Source organism: Lissotriton helveticus, chromosome 4_1, assembly GCF_964261635.1.
Source record: "Lissotriton helveticus chromosome 4_1, aLisHel1.1, whole genome shotgun sequence".
Lineage (NCBI taxonomy): Eukaryota > Metazoa > Chordata > Amphibia > Caudata > Salamandridae > Lissotriton > Lissotriton helveticus.
The window spans coordinates 1109024280-1109051621 of NC_136063.1; the positions used below are offsets into that span (position 1 = coordinate 1109024280).

Consider the following 27342-nt stretch of genomic DNA (forward strand, 5'->3'; position numbering starts at 1 on the left):
AATTATGTTTTTGGGCAGGTTTTGCAGTTTTCCCCTTTTTGATGATCTTATGTTTCAGATTGTATAGAATTGTCATGCTTGTTGGAAAACAAAGGAAATGCACGTGAAGAAAGCGTCCTCATTCACTGTAGAAAGAAACGTCCTCGCATGGCCTCTGCTGCTACCGGACCGAGCTGCACGTGCTACGTCAAGGCGTCAAAGTGCGCACGAGCAGCTGACGTCTGCCCACGACTGCACCCGCCGCACTTTACCTACCTTTTCAAATGTACAGTGAACACCGTAGCCACAGCCTGGGACCTTTTCTATGACTTGTGTAAAATACCTTAACGCCGGTTGTAAACGGAGAACTGGAAGACAGGTGTGCCGTTGTGACTGGGACTCCTGCCATATGTTTCCGAGTTATTTAAATAAAAAAATGTGCAACGGTTGCTTTGGAACTGGGTGGCAGGGTGTTTGACAACTGATCACAGGGGCTGTCTTGAAAGGGGGCAGGCATTCCGGGAGCCATTTCTTTTTAATGTAATAAAGCTACTTTTGATGTCTTTCAAACGGAGTCATTTACTTGAATTTTCTTTTCTTCATTTTGACAATATTTTGCATAGACTGGCGCATTCTGTTTCTCGTGCTGCGAGTAGCAGGCACTGCTTCCTAATTTAGAGGGTTTCATGCTGCCAGAGGCATGTGGACAATCTTCTTGAAATATGTCGTATTTATAAATGTTTGACCTGCCTCCAGGGGTGGAGCTTCTGCGCCCTGTTCCTCACATCCAAGAGCTCAGCTGTCACACTCCTTCATTTGCACACATGCCAAAACTCCAGCCCTGAGCAGACACGGTCACAGTGAGGAACAGTCACTCTTCAACCACCTCAGAGCCGGCAGCCCACCAACAAGAATGGATCTCCATGAAGCCACCCTTGAGGCTGACAAAATCCATCTGAATCGATTGTCAGTGGTCAGCGAAGACGAAGGCGAGCAAGATGCAGCTTTGACAATTGTGACGGTCCTGGATAAGGTGGCGAACATTGTGGAGAACGTGCAGGCCAGTCAGAAGAGGATCGAAGAGCGGCACAGAGAGATGGAGGACGCCATTAAGTCTATCCAGATCGACATTTTAAAGCTGGCACAGGCTCATGCCAACACGGGTTACACCGTCAACAAGCTCTTGGACAAAACCCGCAAAGTTAGCTCCAACGTTAAAGATGTGAAAGCACGTGTGGATAAGCAAAGTGGTCACGTCCAGAAGGTGGAATCAAAGCAAGAGGAGCTCCTGAGGAAAAACAAGTTCCGTGTGGTCATTTTCCAGGTATGCTGTAACTTTCTCTGCTCCTCTCCTCATGCATTTTCATTGTGATCTTTCCATGGAGAGGTTTTTCCAGCAAGGAACTGTAGTGAAAAGTATGCAGAATTGATTATGTAGGGCTCTAGGCATGTGCAAATCATGTAATATACACGCTGCTATTGACATGAAAACCTATGATTGCGAATTTGGTCTAAATAACTTATCAATGCAAGTCCTTGCTTCCTATCCAAACTTGGCCTGTGTCCCTAATTCCTGCTTTGTCGCCATATCCTGACACTTGATGTCATTGCAGACACTGATAAAGCACTGGCCATGTTAAACAGGTATGTCTATGTCTGTAGATGTATATCACCAGAAATGTCAATGTTGCACTTGCGTGACTGTGTCTCTAGGTTTCAATATACATTTTTTGTCATTCTAAAATTATCTATGGATCAATAAATCTATCTATCTATATATCTATCTATCTATCTATCTATCTATCTATCTATCTATCTATCTATCTATCTATCTATCTATCTATCTATCTATCTATCTGTCTGTCTGTCTGTCTGTCTGTCTGTCTGTCTGCCTGTCTGGTAGTTTTCTATTTGATTTCCTCACGATGACCTTTGGTGCACAATTATTATATTTTCATTTATACAGTAGCCAATCTTGCGCTTAAGGAGTGTAACATTTGTCTGCAGAAAATCCGAGGATGGAGTATTACACCGCATCTCGGAAAACCGATTCCTCGGGGTGAACTCCATTTGAGAGATTCTCAGTATGAGGGCTTTGGAATAGCAGCACGCCTGTAGGTCGGAATTACCAGAGGTTTACAAATGAGATTAAATGTGTCAATTGTCTGATATTGCTTCATAAACAGAGAGCTAACAACTGGTGTCACGAAAGGTTGTGTTTTAAACCGTGCTCTGAAAATGAGATTCAGTTCAGTTTGTGTTGCTAAATGTCCTCGAACAGCGAGATTCTCGCTCCAGAAGTGCTTGGGCACTCACCTCTCCTCAAAAAAGCCAGACGACAAATGGAAAAAAAGTGTGTTTAATGTCTTCTTTGTTAAATATAGTCTATTTTTTAAGTATTTCTGCCTGTTTTAGTAACCGTGACTGCCACGTCGTGTGCGCATATGTCCGTTGACTTGAATGTACGGTATGTACAGGATCATAAATCAACATGTGTTCATAATCGCTTATTACATTTGAATAACATATTGGTTTTTACATTTTTGGTTACAAAGCATCTCATGGCGAATCTATCCTTTACAAGCTAAACATTCACAGTTAGTGGTGTTGGTATATTCTTTTAGGACGTGCCCCCTGGGGATCTGTTTTCATAGCAACCCTGCTCCAAATATAAAGTGAGAGCCTTCACGCTGCTGTAAAATGCAGCAGCTGTGGCGTGTTCGCGTGCTCACAATCCGGGAGTGGCATGCAGAAATGCACCCGAGGAGGGGTCGGCGGCATCTGTTGCTTCAGTCCACTAGCACCCTCCATAGCACGCGAGACCCCTTGGAGCCGGCCCTGATGCAAGAAAAGTCATTCAAAGGAAGCCGGGCCTATGCCAAACGTAGGCCATGCATCAAACTGAGGGGCATATTATCAAGGGGGTTTATATCCGCTTTTTTGGCTTTAAAAGCCAAGAAATCAGAGATAAAATTATCTCCCTATTACCTAGCTGTTGCTAACACCAGTTAGCGACAGCGAGTAGGAGATAGCGACCATCTTGGGCCCCACTTTGCATGTCAGTGATATTTATCACTAATGACATGCAAAGTGGGCGTGCCAAGATGTTAGCGACTGGAAACAGTCGCTAACATCGCTATCTCCTATTACCAACTTTTGGAGATATTCGCGCTAAGCGCGAATAACTCCAAAAGCTAACACCTGCCCTGAGCAGTTCTTAGCAATGTTATCCAATGGGAGGTGGATAACATGGCTAAGAGCATTAGCTCGGTAATGCATGAATATCGCTGACTTTTCAGCGATATTCATGCATTGCGGCCGTTTTTTATCGCATTTGCGATAAACCTTGGTAATACCAAGGTTTATCTGCGATAAAAATCGCCGCAGCTCAGCGGTAAAATGTTGTCTCTAACCAAGCAATAGCGATAATTATCGCTATTGCTTGTTAATATGCCCCTTAGTTTGATCAAGGGATAAAACAATGGGAATTCTTTGCCACTTGCAGTTGATGTCATCAACCTGCACGTCATGGCAGTCATTTATGCAAACGTGGACCGGGGTTCCAAAGACAGGTTTGGAGAATGTCTGATTGTATTTTTAGCCACTTTGCAGGAGAATATGTTCACTTTATTTTGCCACCGTACACCATGCTTGTATTCATGGACCAGCGCTCCAATGACAAGTATGAGAATGTTTGATTACAGGTTCTACTTTGACTGGCTAATCACTCATGCACTTTCAGTTTGATTTCTTCCCCTGGGGCATGTGTATAATTGTGCATGTGGATTGTGGCACCTATCATAAGGCTCTTACCACTGTATAACAGCATAACAATTATCACACAAACCTCACCTCCTGCTTTAGGTGAACAAATTCTCTGTAGGAGCTACACTTTCATCTCCATTTGTGCTGCTAAAAGAGTATGCAACTTATCCCCTCAAAATTCTCCTTGTAATAGTGTGTGAAATATTAAATTAATCAAACCTAGAATTTTAGGAGACCAAACCATGCTATTACTCGGATTGACAAGACTGAAAATGACAGTAGCTGTTAACGCTTTGCGTCATTATTAGCATCCATTTGCAGGTAGGTCACGAGGCTACCCTCAGCGTCGCATTGGTAACAAGGGCACTCGGGCAATGTCCGAGGGGCCGGTATCCGAATTCCAGCTGTGGGCTGCTTTTTTGAGCAGCCTGGGTGGTCGTTTTGCCAGTCTCCGCGTTGTTTGATGCCGCCAGCAGCCCAGTGGTTGCCTGAGTTGCCTTTCTGGAGGTAGATGGGCGTCCATTACCTCCCTTTTATCAATGGCAGAGGTGTCACTCCTTTTCTCTCGCTGGGCCAGCCCATTAATATATTCATAATGAGCGGAGGCAGGGGGCCTGAGCAAAAGTGGCCTCACTTGTTCACTATGTCATGATAGTCGAGAGCTGTAGTTTATCTAAATTGCTCTATTTGCATTACCCCATTATCTTGCACATCTACAGTGAGAACCTCTGATGTGCTCTTCCCTGGAGGTAGAGAGATTCTGCAGAATATTCACACTACTAACCAACAGTGGCAGCTTTGACCAACAAAAATCAAATGAAAATTATTAACAGAACAGCACATCTAGGAGAGGGCTAGAGATAAAAAGTAGCGAGATGAGATTCATGGGGCATCTTAGAAGGATTTCTGCCGGGATTTCAGCATGGAATTTAAAACGTTGGTCTGCCAACAAGAATATTGGGCCACCAGCAGAGGCCTGCAGGAGATTCATGCCTCACATGAATGGCTACTAAGAGAACATTTTGAATGACACCGATGGCAAAAACCTCTACACTTAACGTACTGACAAAATTTAGAACAGCGACCATCACATGCCCCATCATCGGAGTGTGGTTGTATGACAGAGCAATGCATGCATTAACAAGGCATGCCTAAACAACGTGGTCTCAACCACGACTGCATCTTTACCACGCATGCCTTTACAACCAATTTTGTTGGGAGGGCATAGTTGGTAAAGGCATATATGTAGGAAGTTCACACCCCAGCCCCCACCCTGAGTCCTAAAACCCATCACCAGCCCTGCAATCCACCCCGCCCCAGCCCTAGAAGCTAACCCGACCCCCCACCCTGGGCCCTACAACCCAGCCCCCAGGTCAAAAAACTACCCTGACCCCAGCAACCTCGCCCTGAGCCCTAAAACTGGCCCCCAGCCCTTAAAACCTCCTCTTCTCTCCCACCCTGAGCCCTAAATCCAGCCCACAGCCCTAACAACTAGCCAGCCCTCCGCCTTGAGCCCTAAAACTGGACCCAGCCCTAAAAACTACCCCAACCACCCCTGGCCTGAGCCCTAAAATCCAACCCTAGCTCTATTTACCAAGCCCTGTCCTAGTTCTTCCTGTCCTGATTCTTCCTGTTCCTCTCCCCACCCATCCGCTGTGCAACTAGAGCGCTGACTACCTTATCCACTTATATGCGTGGTTAAGGCATATGCGTGGTTAAGACCATCGCTGTTCTGCTTGCGTTGTATGGCACACATGGTTTAGCCTGCGTTGGTAATGCCGTATCCCTTGGAGTGTAGATTTCACCACCACATGTCAAAAGCATTTACTGTCCATTCTGTTTGGAACCCTGCAAACCTCATTTGTAAGAATGGAAGGCATACTCTTGGAATGTTCAGAATTGCAAAGCAAAATACATTTAAATAGTTATTTGAGAAGAATAGCACTTGTGCAACTGCCTCTACCTTTGCACCGAAATCAGACAGAAGACAGACAGAGGTGCATAGAAAGAAGTGTACAGGCGGAGACACCCTTAGCCAGACAGCCACACATAGACACATGAGGAGAGAGAATGACTAATGCCAGGTTAACCATCTGGCCAGGCTTAGTGTGGCCCAAATGTCACGTTCGGATATTTCAATTTTTTAGGTTCCTGTTTCTCAGACATTCTGCATTCTATAGTACCTGCCATTGCAGCGATGGCCCTGCAGGTAGTTAAGTATGAAAAAGCTGACGTTCTATCATTTTGTTGGCCATTTTTAATCTGGCATTATGCATGAAGCCCTCCAGCCTTTACCATGTTAAGCTTCACTTCAAAAGTAACACTCGGAGACCTTACCAGGTGGGGCAATAGAACTCTACCTATCCTTCTCGTAAACACTAATAGCCTTAATACGAGTATGGCGGCCCCGGTGTGGCACCAGCCTGGAATAGTGGGCTGTCCTCTGTAAATATCTTTTGAGCTTTATTTGAACAAAATCTGGGCCTTTGTCATTGGTGACCTAAAACTGATATGCAGGGTCTTAAAAGTTGAATGTCTGGCAATGGGTAGGCAATGAAGTGCTTTTCGAGCCGTGAGATATGGTCATGTAGATATAAATCTAGGGCCTCCTTTACTATATTTTGACACATGGCTGCGCAGCAAGCCTTCACGCTGCGCTACTGTGCGTCAAAATAATAGGGCAGGAATGTGCCGTATCTACAAACAACGGTGTATTCCTGTCCTTCTCCCCAACACCGGCGCACAAACAGCAGCCCTGCGCCAACGCAGACACCCTTCTGTCATGTTGCTAGGAAGCCTGCATTACGGGGATGATTGTTTTTGTGCAGGAAGGGACACTTCTTGCACAAAAAGAATAATTGTTAAAAAGGTTACTCTTTCTATGCATGCTGAAGAATGGAGCACGCATAGAAAGAGGAAAAAATGAGGAAAAATTAAAGTATTTCTCCTCGTTGCTCCACTTCTATGCCTCCCCTGGGGAGGCATCGATTCTGACGCATTTTCAGCTTTATCAAACGTTGTAAATCTGGGAATGTGTCAGGTTCCATGGATGTTTCATGGGAATGCCCACAGCAACACCCATGGAATTCCCTTTCACGCAGAGTAATATGTGAAAGGGACCCATATTTACAAGGTCAGGAAAAGTCACCCAGGTTGACTTTATGTGGCCCTGTAACTTTGGGCAAGCCCATTGCACTGCAGATGCATCATAAAAGTGACGCACAGGCTGCGCAATGGGTTTGTAGATACAGCGCACTCTTGCCCTTTTATTTTATCGCATGGCAGTGCAGCAGGAAGGCTTGCTGCAGTGCATCAACAAATTTCAAGTGAAGCCCCTAGTATTTGTGTTCCCAGGGCATTCTGCATTCTTTTTAGTCCTTTAAGTAATGAGAATGAGGCTATGGTTCAAGCCTGTTTGCATGTTCCTTACCTGGCATGACATGGGAGATGGTTGCCTGGAGCTGTTACTTCCCATGGTTTGGGTCACTTGTGGCACCAGTCATCAGCTGAAAGCCATGATCACACCCAGATTTTAAACTTCTGCCAATGTGGGTGTTGGTGCTGCTGGTTCTTGTAGGCCAACATAAAGTGTGATGATACTTATTCTAGTCTCCTCATGTCAAGTGCTCTCTTTATGATGAGTTCACTTTTAAAGCAGTTAGTCCACATCAATTGATCAATCTTTCATATATATCGGTCATGTCCTGATCTTCACATGTCCCTTTTGTTTCACAGTTAGCTTTAGAATGACCAGAGTGTCATTGGTGTAGCTGTAGCATGTTAGATTAAAGGACTTGGTTAGTTTAGATTAAAGATCGTGGGGATAGGTTGATACTGAAAAACAGTGGGGCCATAAATCATCCTTGAGGTATCTTAGTATTGATATAAAAGAGGAGTTATGTTAATGGGGGACGTTAGGTGATGCCTGATCTGTCAAGAGGTAGGCATTCTAGTCGAAGTGTAATTCTTTTTATGCTGAGCTCTTGTAATCATTCTAGAAGGAGGTGCTGGCCACCTGTCGGATGCAGTGAACAGGTTCAGTAGGACTGAAGTAATGTAATTTCTACCATTGATTCTCTTCATGTTCTGTCCAGTGCTTCATTTGAGTTAGTGGTTTCCAGTGCTCAGCACCAGCACTTAATTGTCAGCACTGGCTCTAGTCAGTGACAGCCCCGGCCACTGTATGTTAAATTTTTAGATGAGGACAACACCTATTTACTACATCAAATTGCACTGAAAATAAATAATACCACTCCCACAAGCCAATATTTTAGCTTGTGTGGCCTCCGATAGTCTTAATGGTCACATTTGCTGGAGTGCGTTGGTTAGGTGTTATGTTGGTACTGTCATTGGCAGCGCTGGTAGAGGCAATGCGTGGAGAAGGCTGCAGTGGCTTTCTAAGAAGGGCCCTGGCACTTAATATTTTACAAATTAAGGACTGATTGTCTCAGGGATTAGAGTGGTTTCTCTGCCTCTTCCAGGGCAGAGACTGGTTTGATTTGGCAGCAAGTTTTTTTTTCTTTATTGAATCACCATGTTCAAGTAGTAGCAATTATTACAATCATCTTAAAGCAGCAATTTCAAAATCCCATAATATACAATAGTGTTTTTGTTTTATATAACTTCAACCCTCTTCCCCCCTCCCTTTCCCAACACCCCCATGGTAGGACTGGTGTGGTAGTGAACCAACATATAAAAAACATTGCAGCCACCACCCTCTGCGTCCGCCATGCCACCCCTCACACCCACAACCCTCCCAGCCACTTCAGCACCCCAACTTGCTAAACATAACCCAATCTAGTAGTAATGGACCCCTAAATTCCCATACAACCCAAAAAAACTGTTGGGGTACACCCATTAGGGGACACAAGAGTGCAACATCCTCCCGATGTGAGGGGGAGGTGGTGCGTATGTCCATAGTTCCACGAGGCAGCGTCTACCAACCATCAAATAGCGTAGGGCAGCACCAATTTACAGTTTCGCATTGCATACCCATGCTGCAGGGAGATTACAATGCCCGGTGCAGTTGTTCTAAACGTGTTATTCAAACATCAATTAACGTCACCATACTTTGGGGGGGCAGTGAGTCCAACTCCCACATCACCCACCAGAGCGGTCTCATAGCCACTGTCCATCCCCAGTGGTGCACTTACATCTGGTGTTTACTGTCCAGTTCTCACTGTTCCTCCTCGTCTGGTTCGGTAGTGCTTTCACGTCTGCGCTTTTTGTTGTGTTTCGCATGTTCCAAGGCGGCGCTTGGATTGGTGAAGATCTTGGAAGTGCCGGATCCGATCTTCAAGCGCGCTAGGTAAAGCATGGCATATGGGATATCCTCCTCCTGCAGTAGCTTTGTTGTAGGGATGAACTCTCTCCTGGCAGCCTGAACCGCGGTGGTGAAATCCGGAAAGAAGGCCAATGCATTCTCCTGATGGGTGATCTGTCCTTTCTCCCGGGCCGGACAGAGGATCGTGTCCCGGCCGTGGTAATTTAGTAGCCGCGCAGTTAAGGTTCGCGGCGGGGAACCCGGGCTTGGGGGCGCTGCCAGAGAACGGTGGGCTCGCTCCACAATTAAAATAGGAGATAGATTATCAGCTCCGAATATCTGTTTAAGCAACCCCTCCATAAATAGTTCCGGTTTACCGACAGTAGTTGACTCTGGCAGCCTCGTTATCCGTAGGTTGTTCCTCTTGGACCTCGCTTCAAGGTCCTCATTCTTGGCTTGGATCACTGCAAGCACCTTCTCCATGTTTAGAGTTTTGTATGACACAATGTGCACATCATTCTCCATGGTAGATACTTGTTGCTCAACCTCACCCAGCCTTGTACCTTGCTTGTCAAGCTTTGCCGCCATATGATCCAAGCGTAGTTTAGCATGCCTATCTTGCCATCAATTGACTGCAGGCTGTGTTGCATCATGAGGAACATGGATTCCAGAGTTGGGGCTGTTTCCAAAGGTGCATATGCTTGCGAGTTTTGAGGTCGGTTTATGCTGTGATCTGCCAGTTTTGCGCATGTCAAATGTGAGGCACGGCTGTGTCTTGTCCAGCTTGCCCATGTTGAACTGTCATGATACAGCACACAAGGGGTCTATATGTTGCTGTCTCTGCTGCACAGAGCTGCCCGGGACCTCAATACCCTATGCACCCAGCACGTGCACCCCGCTTTGCAATTGGACTCTCAAAAGGGTCAGTGAAAGCAAGAGGTAATTCCCTGTGTAGGCAGACTGCAGCCATCTGCCTAAATTACCATATAGCAAGCACCAGACGCTGCACCTTTACACTCCAGGATTGTTATTTTTTGTCTGCCACAGCTCACATGTCCTTACTCCCAATAGTCCACTACGGGGCACCCCAATTTCAAGGCAGTGGCGCACTGTCACAATTCAATAGTTGGGGCTGCAGTGCTGTTATCCAAATTATCGATGCTCCCAGTACACTCCTATGGCCAGACGCCGGCATCACAGTTCACCCCCAAGTACCAGGAAGGACTCAACAGGCACCTCGCTGCCCACGTGTACTGGCTGCCGAGACTGTAGGCCGTACCCGTAGACAGCGATGCTCAACAGCACCCACCGCAACCAGTGCTTTGCGCCAGCAGCACTTCCAAGCCAGATCCAGGTCTATCACCACTCACCGGTATTTCAAGTGTGAGGCGTCTGCAGCGTTTTGAAGCCCACTCCAGGCCTGTCTCCACTCACTGGCCTTTCATGTAGGGGTTCAGCAGCCCGTCATCGCCCCCTCTGCTGCCGCATGTCTCTTGATCAATCGGTGAGGCGCCCCAGCTGCTACAGCGCAATCGCAGACCGCCTGTCCGCAGAGGCCTCGCCGCTGCTGTTCCTCGACTGAGATTTTTTTAATTGTTTACCCAACAGGGCACCTAACAACTCCAATTGGTACTGGGGCATCCACCAGCACCATATTACTGCAGATGTGTCATGGGTGGCAGAGCTGCACTAATGTACAGCCATCTTGCCGTGAACCCTCTAGCGACCCCACCGAAGTTTCAAATCTGAGCGACAGTGCTCTTTCAATACGTTTTGCAAGAAATAGTCCATTAGACATTGGTCTGTAGCTGGCCAAATCTGCTGGGTTTAGATTTTTCCTCTCCTGAAATGGTCATATGTTGGATATCTTGAACTCTGCTGGGAGGTTGCAAGGAGATAAGAAGTTGCTGAGGCTGCTAATTGATAGGGTTGCAACAGTGTAGGTGGTAGGATTGCGCAGGGCATGAGTCTGAAGTAAATTACAGATGTTTGAGATGGAGTCATCTTTGCAGCTGTGCACTCTCGGTTAATGAAATTTGTGAAGATCCTTTTGCATACCCTAGTGGTGGGTTTTGCATTGGGAGTCCTGGGTAAGTATTGTAACCTTTTTGCTTTCTTGATGGACGCCTTGTAGATGTTGTGCTTCTAGCCGAAATCGTTTACATCTGTCTATGATAGTTCTAAATAAGGGATTATTAGCCTGAAAAGTTAATTGGCTTATGGTCCAAGAATGCGTGATGTCGTTTCTTCTCTGGTCTTCAGAGGTACAGAATTACACAATATCATCATATGTATTACACCTCATTCTACAACATATGATTAACATAGTATGCAATGGGACTTTACTGAATGAAAAGAGAGGGACAGAGAGGCAATGTCAAAGAAATGACATTGTTGTACATAAATGGTAAATGGAAAAATATGAGCAGATTTCATAATATTTTTATAAACTGTTTAAGAAGGCCATCCCACATATTATATACAAGAATCATTAATATAAGCAAAATGGAACCGTATTCTTGCACAAATACATGAATAAGAGAAACAGCAAAACATTGTTTCCCAGGGTCGTTGAAGGTATTGTGCGCTTCTGAATGCAATTGTTTATAAAAGTTGCAGTGATTGTACATCAAGTGATTCACTTAGTAAAATGTAACATTTCTGATTGGCTCATTCGGCCTACACTTCTGAGACACAGTCCTGGTGCAAGCTACTGTGGTCCCAGAGCGGCACAAAATGGTGGTGCTCTTTTTAGGTCTAAGCCTCCTAGACAGCACAGCTTTCTCCTTTGCTAAAGACATCTAGCGGACATTCAGAAAGCTTCCCTGAATGCATTCCACCCTTGCTTACCACTGGCCTTGCAGTTTGTTGCTCACATTTGCGTGCTTTCTATTTGCTCGCATTATTTGTTTTGCCCCCCTCTGAGCATTGCCTAACTACTGTAGTCTTCCAAGTGCTCCCTTTCTGTAAATGGACCTTTACATCTTGTTCTTATTCTGTCACGTTTGTTGTGTATTCAAAGACAGGTCAAATGTTAGGTTCTGTTTTCTGAGGGAGATGGGTGTTTAATTTTCTTTCTCCGAGTTCATATTGAGAGGATTTATGTGACAACCTTGCTGTGAAATAAAAGTTTTATTTCTAGCATGCAACAACATTTAAATTTCTATAAAATAACTGTGCAGATATTTTAGAATATTTCAGAATGAGGAAAGCACAAATGAAGCACATTTTGTTAGTTTGAAGTGTGGTGGAAAAAATATTTGAATATGATCAAACAAAGCAATACACTAGGTGATGACATTTCCACACATTATCGTTTGTGCACTGTATGCTTTTATCAGTAAAACTGTATATCTGTGCAAATGTAATGGTCATTTCAATTGAAAGTTTGTTGCCTATAATGACAGCAGACTACTACACCATGCATACTCCAGTTTATAGCACTCCACTCTGCTCTGCACCACTCCACTCCACATCACTGCACTCTACGCCACGCCACTGTACGCCTGTCTACTCTAGTGTGCACCACTCTATGCCAATGCACTCTACTCCACTCTGTCCTACTCTGCACCACTGCACTCTCCATCACTGCTCTCTACATCACTGTAGTCAAGGCCACTCCACTCTACTCTGCACCACTCCACTCAAAGCCACTCTACTCTGCACCACTCTACGCCACTCCATGTCACTCTATTCTGCAACACTGCACTCTATGCCACTGCACTCTAAGCCAATACACTCTACACCAATTCACTCCCCGGAAATGCACTCTACTCTGTACCACTTCCCTTTACATCACTGAACTCTAAGCCAATCCACTCAAAGCCAATCCAATCTACAGTTCCCCACTGCACTCTATACCACTCTACTCTACTCTACTCTATGCCACTGCATTTTACACTACTCTACTCTACGCCACTGCACGCTGCCCTGCACAACTCCACTCTACCATGCACCACACCACTCTACACCACTTCCCTCTACTCTGACACACTACCCTCTATGCCATTGCACTCTATGCCACTGCACTCTATGCCACTCCACTACACTCTGTGCCACTGCACTCTATGCTGCACCACTCCATTCTATGCCACTGCACTCTGCATCCCTCTACTCTACTCTGCACCACTCTATTCTACACCACTCCATTCTATGACACTCTACTCTAAACCACTGCATTCTAAGCAACTGCACTCTACGCCAATGAACTCTATATCAACGCAATCTACACCACTCTACTTACAATCAATGCAGTCTATGCCACTGCACTCTATGCCAATCTACTCTGCACAACTGTGCTCCATGCCACTACTGAAACACCCTACTCTATGTCACTGTGCTCTAATTTGTACTACTCCACTCTACTCCACTCTGTCAATTCGCTCCATGCCACTGTAATCTACTCTGTACTGCTGCACTCTATGACACTCTACACTACTCTATGCCACTGCGCTCTATGCTAATCTACTTTATGCCACTGCACTCAGCTCTGCACTACTCCACTCTGTCCTTCACCACTCCACTGTACACCACTTCACTCTACTCTGCAACAATTCACTGTATGCCATTGCATGCTACACCACTGAAGTCTGTGCCATTCTAGTCCACTCTGCTCCACACTAGTCTATGCTGTGCCACTGCACTCTATGCCACTGCACTCTACACCACTCTACTCTACTGTGCACCACTGTACACCACTACTTTTTATGCCACTCTCCTCTAAATCACTGCACTATCTGCAACTGCACTCTAGGCCAATGCACTTTACTCCAATGCACTCTACACTACTCTATGCCACTGCGCTCTATGCCAATCTACTTTATGCCACTGCACTCTGCTCTGCACTACTCCACTCTGTCCTTCACCACTCCACTGTACACCACTTCACTCTACTCTGCAACAATTCACTGTAGGTTTTATTTGGCTTTTTATCATGTAAAGAACAAAAATGAAATGAAATGTTTACCTTTCTCTTGTAATGAAATGTTCATATGAAACGCTTTTATGTTTTTTTTCTGCCAAAAACCGAATAAAGATATAAACAAACAAACACTGTATGCCATTGCATGCGACGCCACTGAAGTCTTTGCCATTCTCGTCCACTCTGCTCCACACTAGTCTATGCTGTGCCACTGCACTCTATGCCACTGCACTCCACACCACCCTACTCTACTGTGCACCACTCTACACCACTACTTTTTATGCCACTCTCTTCTAAATCACTGCACTATCCGCAACTGCACTCTAGGCCAATGCACTGTACTCCAATGCACTCTACACTTCTCTGCTCAAAACCAATGCAGCCTATGCCACTGCACTCTATGCCAATCTACTCTGCACTACTGCACTCTATGCCAATGTACTGCATTCTATGATGTTGCAACATTCCACTCTAAGACACACTACTGTATTACAAGTGAATCCATGCTACTCTATGTTACTTTACGCTACTCCTCACTACTCCACTCTATGCCACTCCATGTCACTCTCTTCTATATCACACACTTTTAGCCATGCTGGACAGCAGCCATGCTGGCAAAGTCAATAGCTCTTGCATAGGCGGGACCTATTGGCTTGGCCAATGCTTGTTGTGTCCCAAGGTTTCTAAATGAAAGCATGTGTCTGCACAGTCTGTTCTTGGAGAAGTTTGGCTCCTCCGACTCAGAGACACATTTATTGCCCATCTGCAAGGTCAATTTCTCACCTCTGTGAACAGCAATTCGAGGCCCTCCACATTGTCTAAGGAGGCCTAAGTGACAGCGCTCTCTTTGAGCTAGGCCTCCTTCTCTGTATCTGCTGTGTACTCAATCATGTTGCCTGCTTTAAAAAATATATATATGATTAGCCAGATATTCTGAATTACAACAATATTACATCTGATATTAAAGTACTTTTATACTATTCATTGCAACATGTGTAATGTTAATTTCAAGGTATGTGTTATTTTCACTGAACAATATATTCTTTTCAGTATATAATATATTCACTGCTGTAGCTGATATTCAAAGAGAACTGATGCCCTGAGCACATACAACATTTAAGTCCAGAAAATGAAGTGATCCAGTCATTTTCCACTTTTCATCAAATCTTCCTTTTAATCGGGTTTATACTTCAACCTCACAAGCTTCACATCAGCCAAGACGTATTTTTTCTTCAGGTATAGTCACCCTACGACTTATTCAGGGCTTTTGTATCTGGACGTTTGCTAAGGTGGTACACTGTTGTATCCACAATATCCAAATCTTATGATCAGATTTGATAAGAAATAAAGTCAATAGAGTTTGCAGGATCCCGTTATCCAAAATCAGAGTACCACCTCCAGAGTACGGTCAGGCAGATACTACAGCCCTGAAGAAGTCATAGGGTGACTATACCTGAAGACGAAACGTGTTGGCTGGTGTGAAGCTTGTGAGGCTGAAGTATACACCCAATTAAAAGTAAGATTTGATGAAAAGTGGAAGATTACTGGATTACTTTATTTTTTGGACTTTAACATTGTGTGTGCTAAGGGCATCAGTTCTCTTTGAATATCAGTTACAGCAGTGAATGTATTATATACTGAAAAGAATATATTGTACAGTGAAAATAATATCACATACCTTGAATTGAACATTACACATGTTGCAATGACTATGAATTACATTGAAATGAACATTACAGAGATTGGAATGAATATGAGATATACGAAAATGAATATGTGATTACTTAAAATGAATATGACATGTTGAAATTAATATAAGCCATGTTGAAATGAATTTCACATGCCTTAAAATGAATATGAACAACACTAACATTCTCATGACATTTGTCAAAATGAATATGGAATGCATTGAAATTAAAATGATACATGCTGAAATGGATATGACATAGGTTAAAATGGTATGACACATGGTAAAATTAATATGACAAGTGTTAATATGTTTATGACATCTGTTAAAACAAATATAACATCAATTAAAAGGTATATGATACATGTTAAAATGAATATGACATGTACTAATATTAATATGAGGTTCACTCAAATTTTTGATTTGCATTTAAACTGAATATGAGTAATATTGAAATGAACATGATATTTATCATAATGAATACTCATTGCATTGAAGTTCGTATGACGCACATTGGAATTTATATTTTATGTGTTAAAATGGATGTGAGTTTTGTTAAAATGAATATGAACAGTGTTTATATGAAAGCAACACCCATTGAAAGAAATATGACACATGCTAAGATGAATATGAAATGCGTTGAAATGAATATGAGCCCCAGTAAAATGTAATTCAAAATGCGTTAAAATGCACATGACAATGCTAAAATTACAATGACACTCTTACAAATTAATATTTCATTCTCTGCAGTTAATATGATGCACATCCAAATGAATACAACATATATTGAAATAATTATAATATATTTTGATATGTATATGACCCACATTAAAATTAATATGTCAAGTGTTAATGTGAATATGACATCCATTGAAACAAATATGACATTCATTGAAAGGAATATGACACATGCTAAAATTAATATAAACCATTTTAAATGAGGATGCAACCTGTTAAAATGAACATGACCTTAATCAATATTAATATGCCATTAATTAAAATGAATGACACTTTTTGAAATGAATATGAAACTATGTGAGATAAATATGGCTTGTAGTGCAATGATTAAAGCACATATTTAAATGAACACAAGCCACGTTTAAATTAATATGACTCATGTTTAAATGAAAATGGCATGCATTGAAGTAATGTCGATTTGATTTAAAATTAATAATAGATACTGAAATTCATATCGCATATTCTAAAAGTATATGATATGAATGAAAATAAATTAATTAAAATTAATATAACAAATTTTGAACTTAATATAAAAGAAGGAAACATCCTTCACTATGTATTCATTACCACACATGTGTTTACCACTCAGGCTAAGTATCACACAGGAAAGTAGTATAGAGGGGAGTGGTGTAGAGTGGAATAGCGTATAGTGAACTGGAGTACAGTGGACTGGCATGTAGTGGAGTGCCACACGGTGGAGTGGTGAAGTGTAAAATGGTGTACACTGGAGTGGCGTACTGTGGAATACCGCAAAGTGGAGTGGTATATAGTGGTGTGGCATACAGTGGAATAGAGTAGAGTGGCATATGGATGTAGTTGAAATATAGCAGGAATGTAGATTATGGTGTGCAGCTCAATGCAAAACAGCACATTTACAGATTTACCAAGCAATGCAGGGTCACGCATGGTGGCATTGCATTGCTTTGTGCATCTGAATTAAGCAGGGTCACGCATGGTGGCAATGCATTGCTTTGTGCATCTGAATTAAGTATTGCGTTGCCCATGCGACACCATGCGTGCCGCATGGGCAATGCATTACAATACTACAGGTAGGCTATAATAATATATTGTGCCCTGGTATACCACTGTAACTTCGCTGTATAGCGTGCTACATGGCAATGACAAAGCAATAAATGATTGTCTAATGGCTCTCTGTGCAAAATTAAAAAGCAGAACTCAAGTGATAGCTTGTGCACAACCTGTTTATTGATCCTAGATTCTTTTTCAATATCGTATTTTATTTCTTAGGGTGCTCCAGGGGTGACGTGTCCATCCTCAAGATACGTCTATTATAATACTTTGAATAGTGCTTCCAATGTCTCTTGGTTGCATCCCCCTATGGGCACTCTCCTTTAAACCTCCTATGAGGCTATACAATGATCACAATGATTTTATAATTATTTTTGCTTCACTTATTTTGATGGAAACTTTGCTTGGGCTTCATTTTTATTTCAATTCTCATTTCTTTAATCATTATACATTTCCATAGTACTCTATGCTCCAATGCATCATGTTTAAACTCATGAGAAAGTTACGCTTAAGGAATTTTTTCGATAACATCATACATGATCAAAAATTGAAATAACCAGATGAACTATGTGGTTTAAAATCAAAAAGTACTTATATGGCCCCCATTAGCCATAAAACGTTGGATCTCTTTGAAACTCTCGTAAAGCAGGAATTATCACAAATAAATTGCAACAAAAAATCTACCAACATTATCACACAGAAAGATTGTGATACATTGAAGAAATTAGCTAATAATTCAAACATAGTGTGCCAGAAAGCTGATAAATGTGGGGCCCTAGTAATCATCAATAGTGTGAAAAACATATCGCTGATACCTCAACCTACATGAAATTGGAGAGAAATCCAACAAGAGAGTTCGCAAATCTATTGAAAGATCTAGTAAGCAAAGCACATGAGTCGGGAGCAATAAAAGAAAAAACAAAGCCTTTCCTGATTAAACAAAACCCAAGGAGTCCGACACTATACATGGTTCCAAAAATCCATAAGAACGAAAAGGATCCACAGTTTAGACCAATAGTATCTACCTGCGGCAGTGTACACGAGCCAGTAGGTCAATTCATTGACAAATATCTTCAGCCTAGTGTTAAGAAAATGGTGTCCTAAATAAAGGACACCACAGATTTTCTACTCACGCTAAAAAATATCTCATTGGATACACCTGAACAAGTACTACTATGTGCAGCAGACGTAAACTCCCTATATACGTCGATACCACACTCAATGGGATTAGGAGCAATGGAACATGCATTAACAGGAGCAAACCTTGAAAACCTCAATGCAAGTTTTTCTGATGGAATTAATACATTATACCTTATATCAAAGTTACTTTCAGTGGCAAAATTAATGGTACCTTCAGCTCACGGGTTCATCCTTGGGCAATTATACAGCGCCGGCGTACCCAAATCTGGTAATGCAACAATTTGAAGAGGAACACATTTTATCGAACCCACTATGGAGAACTCTTATAAAAGCTTATTTTCGATACATTAACGATATATTCATGTTATAGAAAGGCACGCAAGAAAAAGGAGAAATGGCTTTAACAGCATGGAACATGATAGATGGACGAATACAGTTCACAAGCAAAATATCGGAGAGCCAAATAACCTTTTTGGATGTTTTTATTACTAGAACAGACAATGGTTTAGAAACGGACATTTATCACAAAATAATAGACAGAAATAGTACCCTGCATTTTAATAGTCATCGCCAAACATCATTGAAAATCCATCTGCCAACATCACAGATGATGAGAGTCAAGAGGATTGTATCAAGTCCGACAAAATCTTTACAAAGATTAACATAAATGGAAGAGAGATTTAAGCAAAGAGGGTACCCTCTGGCAGTTTTGGAGAAGACCAAAAGGAAAAGCCAATCTATGACTCAAGATGAACTATTGATAACCAAAGACAAACCAGAAAACACCAGAATGGTGATAGTCTCAAGATTCTCCGCATCAAGCAAAAGGATCAATAAAATTATCAACAAACATTGGCCAATGTTAACCATGGAGTCAGATTTTAAGAATTCATTCACACTAAGCATGAGCGTAAAATCCGTTCCGCTCGCGGATTTTGCGGATTTTCGGCAAATTCGCAATCCGCGAACTCTCGCGAACTTGCCAAAAATTCGTAAAATCCGTGCGAAGCGGATTTTTTGCTTGGTCGCACTTGCCAACTAGAATACTATACAATAGAATACTATACAATTTCGCGGGAGTAAACACTTGCGAACACGTAGATGCGGCGGGCAGCGACAATCTCGCAATTGCGAGATTGCAAAATTTGCAATTTCGCACAAGAAATCCACCAGCAGGCAGCATAAACCTTGAAAATTATGATTTTTATCAGAATAACTCCTCAGGTTGACATTTGCCTGCACTTTTTCTTTGCAAGGAGTCCATTTTTGGTTGGGGGGTGGGAGGAAGGAAGTGCCCCACAGTCTCCAACTTCCTGTTCCTGTCCAGCAGGCTCCTCCCAGTGCTTTCTTCATGTGCTGGTCACTTTGATTTGGATCTTGACCTGGAAGGATTACTTTTTGTGGATGATGCTGGATATTTGGATTTTTGCAAAACTGAAAGCACTCAGCAGGTGCAAAAGTTCAATCTTATCATTAGTAACCATTCCCTGTAGTGCTTCCTGAGGGGCCCCTTCAGAGTTCATTTGCCTACTTGCAACTATTCTATGACCCTGCTCTGACCCTCACAGCAGGCTCAGAGAATAGCTACAAGTATACAACAAAGGTCCTGTTAAAATAATTACACTGCAACAGAAAGCAATTACAGACAAAACTGAAAGCCCTCAGCAGGTGCAAAAGTTCAATCTTATCATTAGTAATCATTCCCTGTAGTGCTTCCTGAGGGGCCCCTTCAGAGTTCAGTTGCCTACTTGCAACTATTCTATGACCCTGCTCTGACCCTCACAGCAGGCTCAGAGAATAGCTACAAGTAGGCCACAAAGGTCCTGTGAAAAAAAATTGCACTGCAACAGAAAGCAAATTACAGATAAGGAAGCAGGTGCCAGCCAGACTGGAAGTTTAAATTCAGTGACACATTAATCAACCCCAAATTAATTCATGTCAGTTGAAGCAGGGCAGGTGTGCTTGCTTTTTTTCACCCCCATAATCTACAGTGATAAACCAACCAGAGGGTGGCAGTGATGTACCAGAGGGTGGCATGGGTGTACCAGAGGGTGTCAGTGGTGAAACAGAGGGTGCTGTGAGCCTGTGATGATGAACCAGACGTAGAAACAACATAGTCGCGGCCGTTGCGAGCCGACAAGTAAGTTCGCAATTGCGAACTGGTACACAACCCTCGCGAACTGGCAGAAACCCTTGCGAACATAAAAAAAAAATCTGCAAATTCGCGAGAGTTCGCGGATTTTGCGGATTGCGAATCCGTAAATACGCAAGTTCACGGATTGCCAATTCGCAAAATCCGCCCATGCTTAATTCACACAGTTGCCGATCTTCGCCTATACCAGAAATAAAAACATAGGTGAAATACTTAAACAGAAACCAAGAGAAGTAAAGAATACCAAAGGAACATTACCGTGCATGAACTGCAATAATTGCAATGGAATCAGACGAGGGACAAAAATTACTCATCCAATGAAAGGAAATGACATCAAACTTCATGTGACAGCCACATATGATACAGAAAACATAATTTACCTATTAAAATGTTCATGTGGCAAAGTATACATGGGAAAGACTGAAAGAAAGTTCAAAATAAGAATCAATGAACATAAATCAAATATCAGAACTAAAAATACAAAGTCCACCGTTGCGAACCAACTTCATGGAGGAAAGACACAACACATCCCAATTAAGATTTCTCGTTCTAGAAGTAATTGAAAAGATCGAGGGAAGAGACAATAATAAACACCTTCTAAGAAGGGAAAACTTTTGGATGGTGAGATTACGATCGTGTAGACCGAACGGTCTCAACGAACGCATAGAATACGCATGTTACTTATAAGTAACAATGGGATTGTTCTGTTCCAAAGAAAATGTATAGTTGCCAAAGAGATTTTTGTTCAGTTACAATATATTAGCACATCATTTATATGTCTACACCATTTGTTTACCTACATGCAACATACTAATTTCCATCCACTTACATTTCACTCATATTTCACTTATATTTTGTTTATATTCATTTACATTCCTATTTGTGCACAATGTTATTCAATTCATAACATTCGGTATGAGTGGATACATCTAATATGGCCACCGTGTATCGCGTAGCTATAGTCCTTCTTTCAATCTTATTGCTTAAACCGGAAGTATGCCATAGCTTCCTAACACGAGAGCAGAAGCTTGCGTCGTGACACTGCTGAGGAATATTGAACAAGGAACACTGAAGATGTAAACTTAAGTAAGTGTGTCCAAGCGCCAGGAGTGCGGGGGTTAGAACATGTTCTTACAACTAACGCGCACTGAGCCCGCGGTTGTTAAACATCGCCTTCTCCCATTACCTTCGCAGTACCTTTACGCGGTTGAAATAGACAAGGTCAACAGACTCGTAAGTAAAAAGCTGTTCACATGTCGATATAAATTAACCGACGCTACGTTTCTCAAACCACCTAACACACAATTCACACTACCGGGTCGCATTAGGAGGTTCAATCACAAGGATCATTTAAAATCACAAAAAGCACAAATGTAAGCTGCATGTATTAATGCATACTAAAGAGTAACAATGAATAAATAAATAGTTTATTGACATATGTATGTGTATATAAACAGTGTGTAATGATTCTATTTGTAGACTGGCTCCCTGATGAAGAGCGAGGTTGCCTCGAAATGCATTGGAGCATAGAGTACTATGGAAATGAATAATGATTAAAGAAATGAGAATTGAAATAAACACGAAGTCCAAGCAAAGATCCCATCAAAATTAATGAAGCAAAAATAACTATAAAATCATTGTGATCATTGTATAGCCTCATAGGAGGTTTTAAGGAGAGTGCCCATAGCGGGATGCAACCAAGAGACATTGGAAGCACTATTCAAAATTAAAAGGCATACATATTGCTTTTCCTACACTACGCTGTGTTCTAGGTAAAGGCTCTAGATATAGGTAACTCCTAGGTTTTAGTCTTGTTCGCTACCTACTAGCACTTTATTAAAAAGAAAATAGGTAGGGACATATTTTAAAATATATTTTTTAGATATTTTTAAAACAAGTTTAGGGAGTATCATGCTTGTACCTAGCAAGCATGTTTTAAAAAGAAATGTTTTTTTTTTACATTTCTAAGTAGCAGAGTCATTTGTAGGTATCACTGCAGTACCTCATAGACTTTTTAAAGAATTAAGGGGCATATTATCAAGGGGGTTTATCTCCGCTTTTTTGGCTTTAAAAGCGAAGAAAGCGGAGATAAAATTATCTCCCTATTACCAAGCTGTCGCTAACACCAGTTAGCGACAGCTAATAGGAGATAGCGGCCATCTTGGGCCCCGCTTTGCATGTCAGTGATATTTATCACTAATGACATGCAAAGTGGGCGTGCCAAGATGTTAGCGACTGGAAACAGTCGCTAACATCGCTATCTCCTATTACCAACTTTTGGAGATATTCGCGCTAAGCGCGAATATCTCCAAAAGCTAACACCTGCCCTGAGCAGTTCTTAGCCATGTTAACCAATGGGAGGTGGATAACATGGCTAAGAGCATTTGCTCGATAATGCATGAATATCGCTGACTTTTCAGCGATATTCATGCATTGCGGCCGTTTTTTATCGCATTTGCGATAAACCTTGCTAATAGCAAGGTTTATCTGCGATAAAAATCGCCGATGTGCGGCGATAATTTTTGTCTCTAAACAAGTTAGAGACAAAAATTATCTCTATTGGTTGGTAATATGCCCCTAAATATCTTGAAGTTTGTCAATAGACCATAGTACATTATTTTGGTGAAATGTAGTGTATTACAAAAAAAATTCCAACTTTTTGAAGGGAGGTGAGAGTTAAGGAGGCAGGTGTGTTGAATGAGGGGTGATGAGTAAGTCATGAGGACAATGGAAATTGGAGTTAGGGATGAGTGATAAGGAATGAAGAATGATAACATAGGCATGAGGCATAAGGGACTAGGTTGCCCTCAAATAGACGGGGTGCTGTACATTTTAGGGTGTCATTGTCAATTTCAGTCATCACACAAAGTGAAAAAAGGTGAACTGTAAGATATAGAATTAGCAATTAGGTGTAAGAGGTGAGAAAGAATGAAGGGTGTGTGAGGGAAGAAGAAAGAGTGATGAAGTGCAGGAGATAAGGAGTGACTACTGAGGATTGAGGATTGGGGATGAGACATGGAATATTGGTAATAAGGAATGGGAGTGGCAGATGAGGAGTGAGAAGTGATGTATTGCAGATAATGTTTAAGGAATGAGTGCTGAAGAATGAAGGGTGACGACTGAGGGTTGTGGAGTGAGCAATGCGGATGTCTTAACAGGGATTAGATGGACTCTCGGGTGACTAGGCTGATGTTTTGTTTTGGGTTGGATAGGTAGAGCGTGATATCATCAGCATAGACGCTATCAGATTTTGTGTTGAAATTTCAGCTTTTTTTTATGGTGTACCCACACCATGATTATTAAAGGGTATGTTTGAGGCATATGAGCTGTAGATCATCTGCTTTAGCATAGATCGCCATTTGGTGTTGGGTCCGGATGTTTTCACTTTGTTTTTGTTTGAAGAAGTCTTTGCAGTCACAAGGCAGATGACTCCTCCTTTTGGTGATAGTGCACATGGGCATCGACTCCATCCCCAGATTGTTTTTTTCTGCCATTGGGTTCGGATGTGTATTGCTGCGCTCTGTTTCGGTATCGTTCTTGAACCTCTTTGACACGCAATCTACCCTTGATGGTATTGCCTTTCGATCACGGTTTCCCATTTGAAGCATATCGTGTACACTGTGAAAACCTTCAATCGGGAACTTCGAGGTGGGCCGTAGGGCCTACCAGTGCCGACCACACCAGCAGTCGATGGAATGGACGCTGTTCAAGCTATGTCACGGGTATCGTGCTAAGTTTCCACGCATCGACTTGCACAAGGTCTGCAACCTGAGCTTATCCCCGGAACATGACACAAAATCCTGCAAGGCGTGTCAATCCTTCCAATCGAAGAAGACCATACGTGATCGTCCGGCTCGATGCCACGAGATGCAACAAGCCAGCGGCTGCATACCGGACATCTTCAGCTAAGAACAAGAACACCGTCCTGCCGAGAAGCTAAAGAAGAGGAAGAAGAACTGGTCTCCATGTCCGAAGCAGACTCTGACATGGAGGAAGACCTGAACGCCACTCCGGGTCAAGGTACCATGAGTACTGATCCCCATGTGCCACTCAAACAAAAGATAAGACTCCAGTGTCACCCTCACCCTCGAGCTCCAGTCTCAGATACCCCCGCTCCAGCCCGGATATGAAACATAAACACAAGCCTTCTGGTCAGGCCCGGACTGGCCTTTGCGGGCACCGGGCAATCCCCCGGTGCGCCGCATGGGTGGGGGCCGTTTTTATTACAGGGCTGTTTTTGCAGCATAGCAGCAAAATCGGCCCTGTAACAAAATCGGCCAAAAACCGGGTCTGGCAATGAGCTCAGCCGCAACTCCGGACCCGACCCCCCCGGAGGGGGAAGGGGGGCCGGCAGAGCACTATGCCAGGGCCGGTTTTGGTTCCCAGTCTGGCCCTGCTTCTGGTTCAGGCTCAAGCCAGCCCCATTCCTGTGCCGAACCAACACCTTTGGCATCGAAGCTTACGGAGAAACATGTGCCACTTCCCACACCATCGGCACCAAAGACAACTTCGACACCGAAGACAACTTTGACACCGAAAACCTCGGAGCCGAAACCCTCCACAACAAAAGACTTGGGACCAGAATCGTCCAAGTCTAAATCCTCGAGCGGAAAAGCTCCAAACCTAAAAGCTCAGAGTCAACACCCTCTGCGCCGAAAAGTTTGGAGCCGAAACATACCACTCCAAAGACTCCACAGCCTAAACCGGCTAAAACTAAGCATTCGGATTCCAAACACTCGGCACCCAAAGACACTGAGCCCAAATCTTCGATGCCGAAATCCCCTCCTAAAGGAACAGATACTCCTTCCAAAGAACTTCCATCTGATGACACACCTCTGGATACAAAACAAAAAAGACTTAGTATTGATCCAAAACCTGGACACATTCTGGCTACTCTTCCCAAAAAATGTAAGTTAGACCACCCACAAGATGCCCCTATACCTCTGAAGAAGAAAACAGATATGGGTACTAACCCTTCTCCCCCTTATATATATCCCTTTCCTCCTCCTATTCCCAATTTACACATTACACCATCAAATTCACCACCTCCAATGTTACCTGACTCACAAGATGACGATTTTGGGGGATGGGAATCGGAATGGGGATGATGATCATCATACCCCACAAGATCTGGACATACCACATGACACTGATCCCTGGGATGATTATGATAAGGATCCAGATCAACCTAATGACCCTGACCTGTATCCCTCCAGACCTTCCCCACCTGATGACAACATTGGCTTTACACAACTTATCAACAGGGCTGCCAAATATCACCGGGTAGAACTACATACAGACCCTCTAGAGGAGGATTTCCTTGTATAAACATTGACACACTCACAGAGGTCTCCTAACACGTTACTGATGCTGAAGGGCATGTTATAACATACTGACGAGGTATTCAAAGACCCAGTTAGAGCCAGGATAATGACACCTAGGGTGGATAAAAAAATACAAGCCCGCTCCTAGAGACCCTGTATACATAAAAGGTCAGTTACCGTTAGACTCTCTTGTTGTATCTAATGCCTGCAAGAGAGCTAACTCTCAAACTACAGGCAACGCCCCTCCTCCTGATAAGGAGTCTAAACTTATTGATGCCGCTGGCAAGAGAGGAACTGCACAGGCTGCCAATTATTGGTGTATTGCCAATCCTCAGGCTCTTTTAGCATGCTACGACAGGACCCAATATGATGAGTTCGAAAAACTCATGCAACATTTGCCTGAGGAGTATAAAACTAAAACTAACGACCTCATTCAGGAAGGGAATCTCATCACCAACACTTCCATAAAATGCGCCCTAGATGCAGCGGACACAGCTTCCCGTGCTATTAACACAAGCATACTGTTGCAGAGACACGCTTGGCTTCGAATCTCTGGATTCAAGCAGGAGGTACAGTTCTCCATACGTAATCAGTCCTTTGATAAGGATCATCTTTTTGGGCCAACAGTAGATATTTCCTTGGAAAAAATGAAGAAAGACACCGAAACTGCAAAATCTATGGGAGCCCTACAATTACCTTCTAGCAGGGGTTCCTTTCGTCGCTCCTTTTGCAGGGGTGGCTCAAAAACATTGTCATCAGAAAATCTCTCCTCCTCTTTCAAAGAGAACAACCAATCTATCTCTTCCAGAGGCTATTTTCGAGGAGGTTACAGAGGAAATAATAACAGGGGAAGAGGCAGAGGTAATTCCACCCGCACTTCCCCTGCCAATAAACAGTGATTTCCCTCCACTACCCCCGATCACTCCACTCCTGTCGGGGACGTCTCTCACAGTTCCTACCTGTCTGGCATTCAATCACCACAGAAAAGTGGATAATACAAATGATTCAACATGGTTACTGCCTGGAAGTTACCAGCACTCCACCAACAATCCTTTCGAGACGGCGTGCAATGTCACCAGAACATCTCACCATGTTAAAATAAGAGGTCCTCTCTCCGTTAGACAAACATGCACTAGAACAGTCCCATTATGTCATCAAGGGATAGGAGTGTACTCCCTATACTTTTTGATTCCAAAAAAAGACTGCTCCCTCAGGCCCATACTGGACCTCAGACAACTAAACCTCTACATTCAATCAGACCACTTCCACATGATCACCCTTCAACAGGTGCTCCCATTGCTTCAGCAAGGCAACTTTCTTTCCACTCTAGATTTACAGGACGCC

At 43.0% G+C, this 27342-nt stretch overlaps 1 protein-coding gene across 1 annotated transcript in view; it reads left to right on the forward strand.

The window, feature by feature from the left end:
• Positions 1–788: 788 nt before the first annotated feature.
• The window catches only part of CAVIN4 (caveolae associated protein 4), a 112085-nt gene continuing 85531 nt past the window's right edge, over positions 789–27342 (forward strand). Inside the window, exon 1 of the mRNA XM_078687712.1 lies at positions 789–1303. Within this exon, the coding sequence (XP_078543838.1) occupies positions 893–1303 (411 nt within the window). The 5' untranslated portion in view covers positions 789–892. The remainder of the gene's footprint in view (positions 1304–27342) is intronic.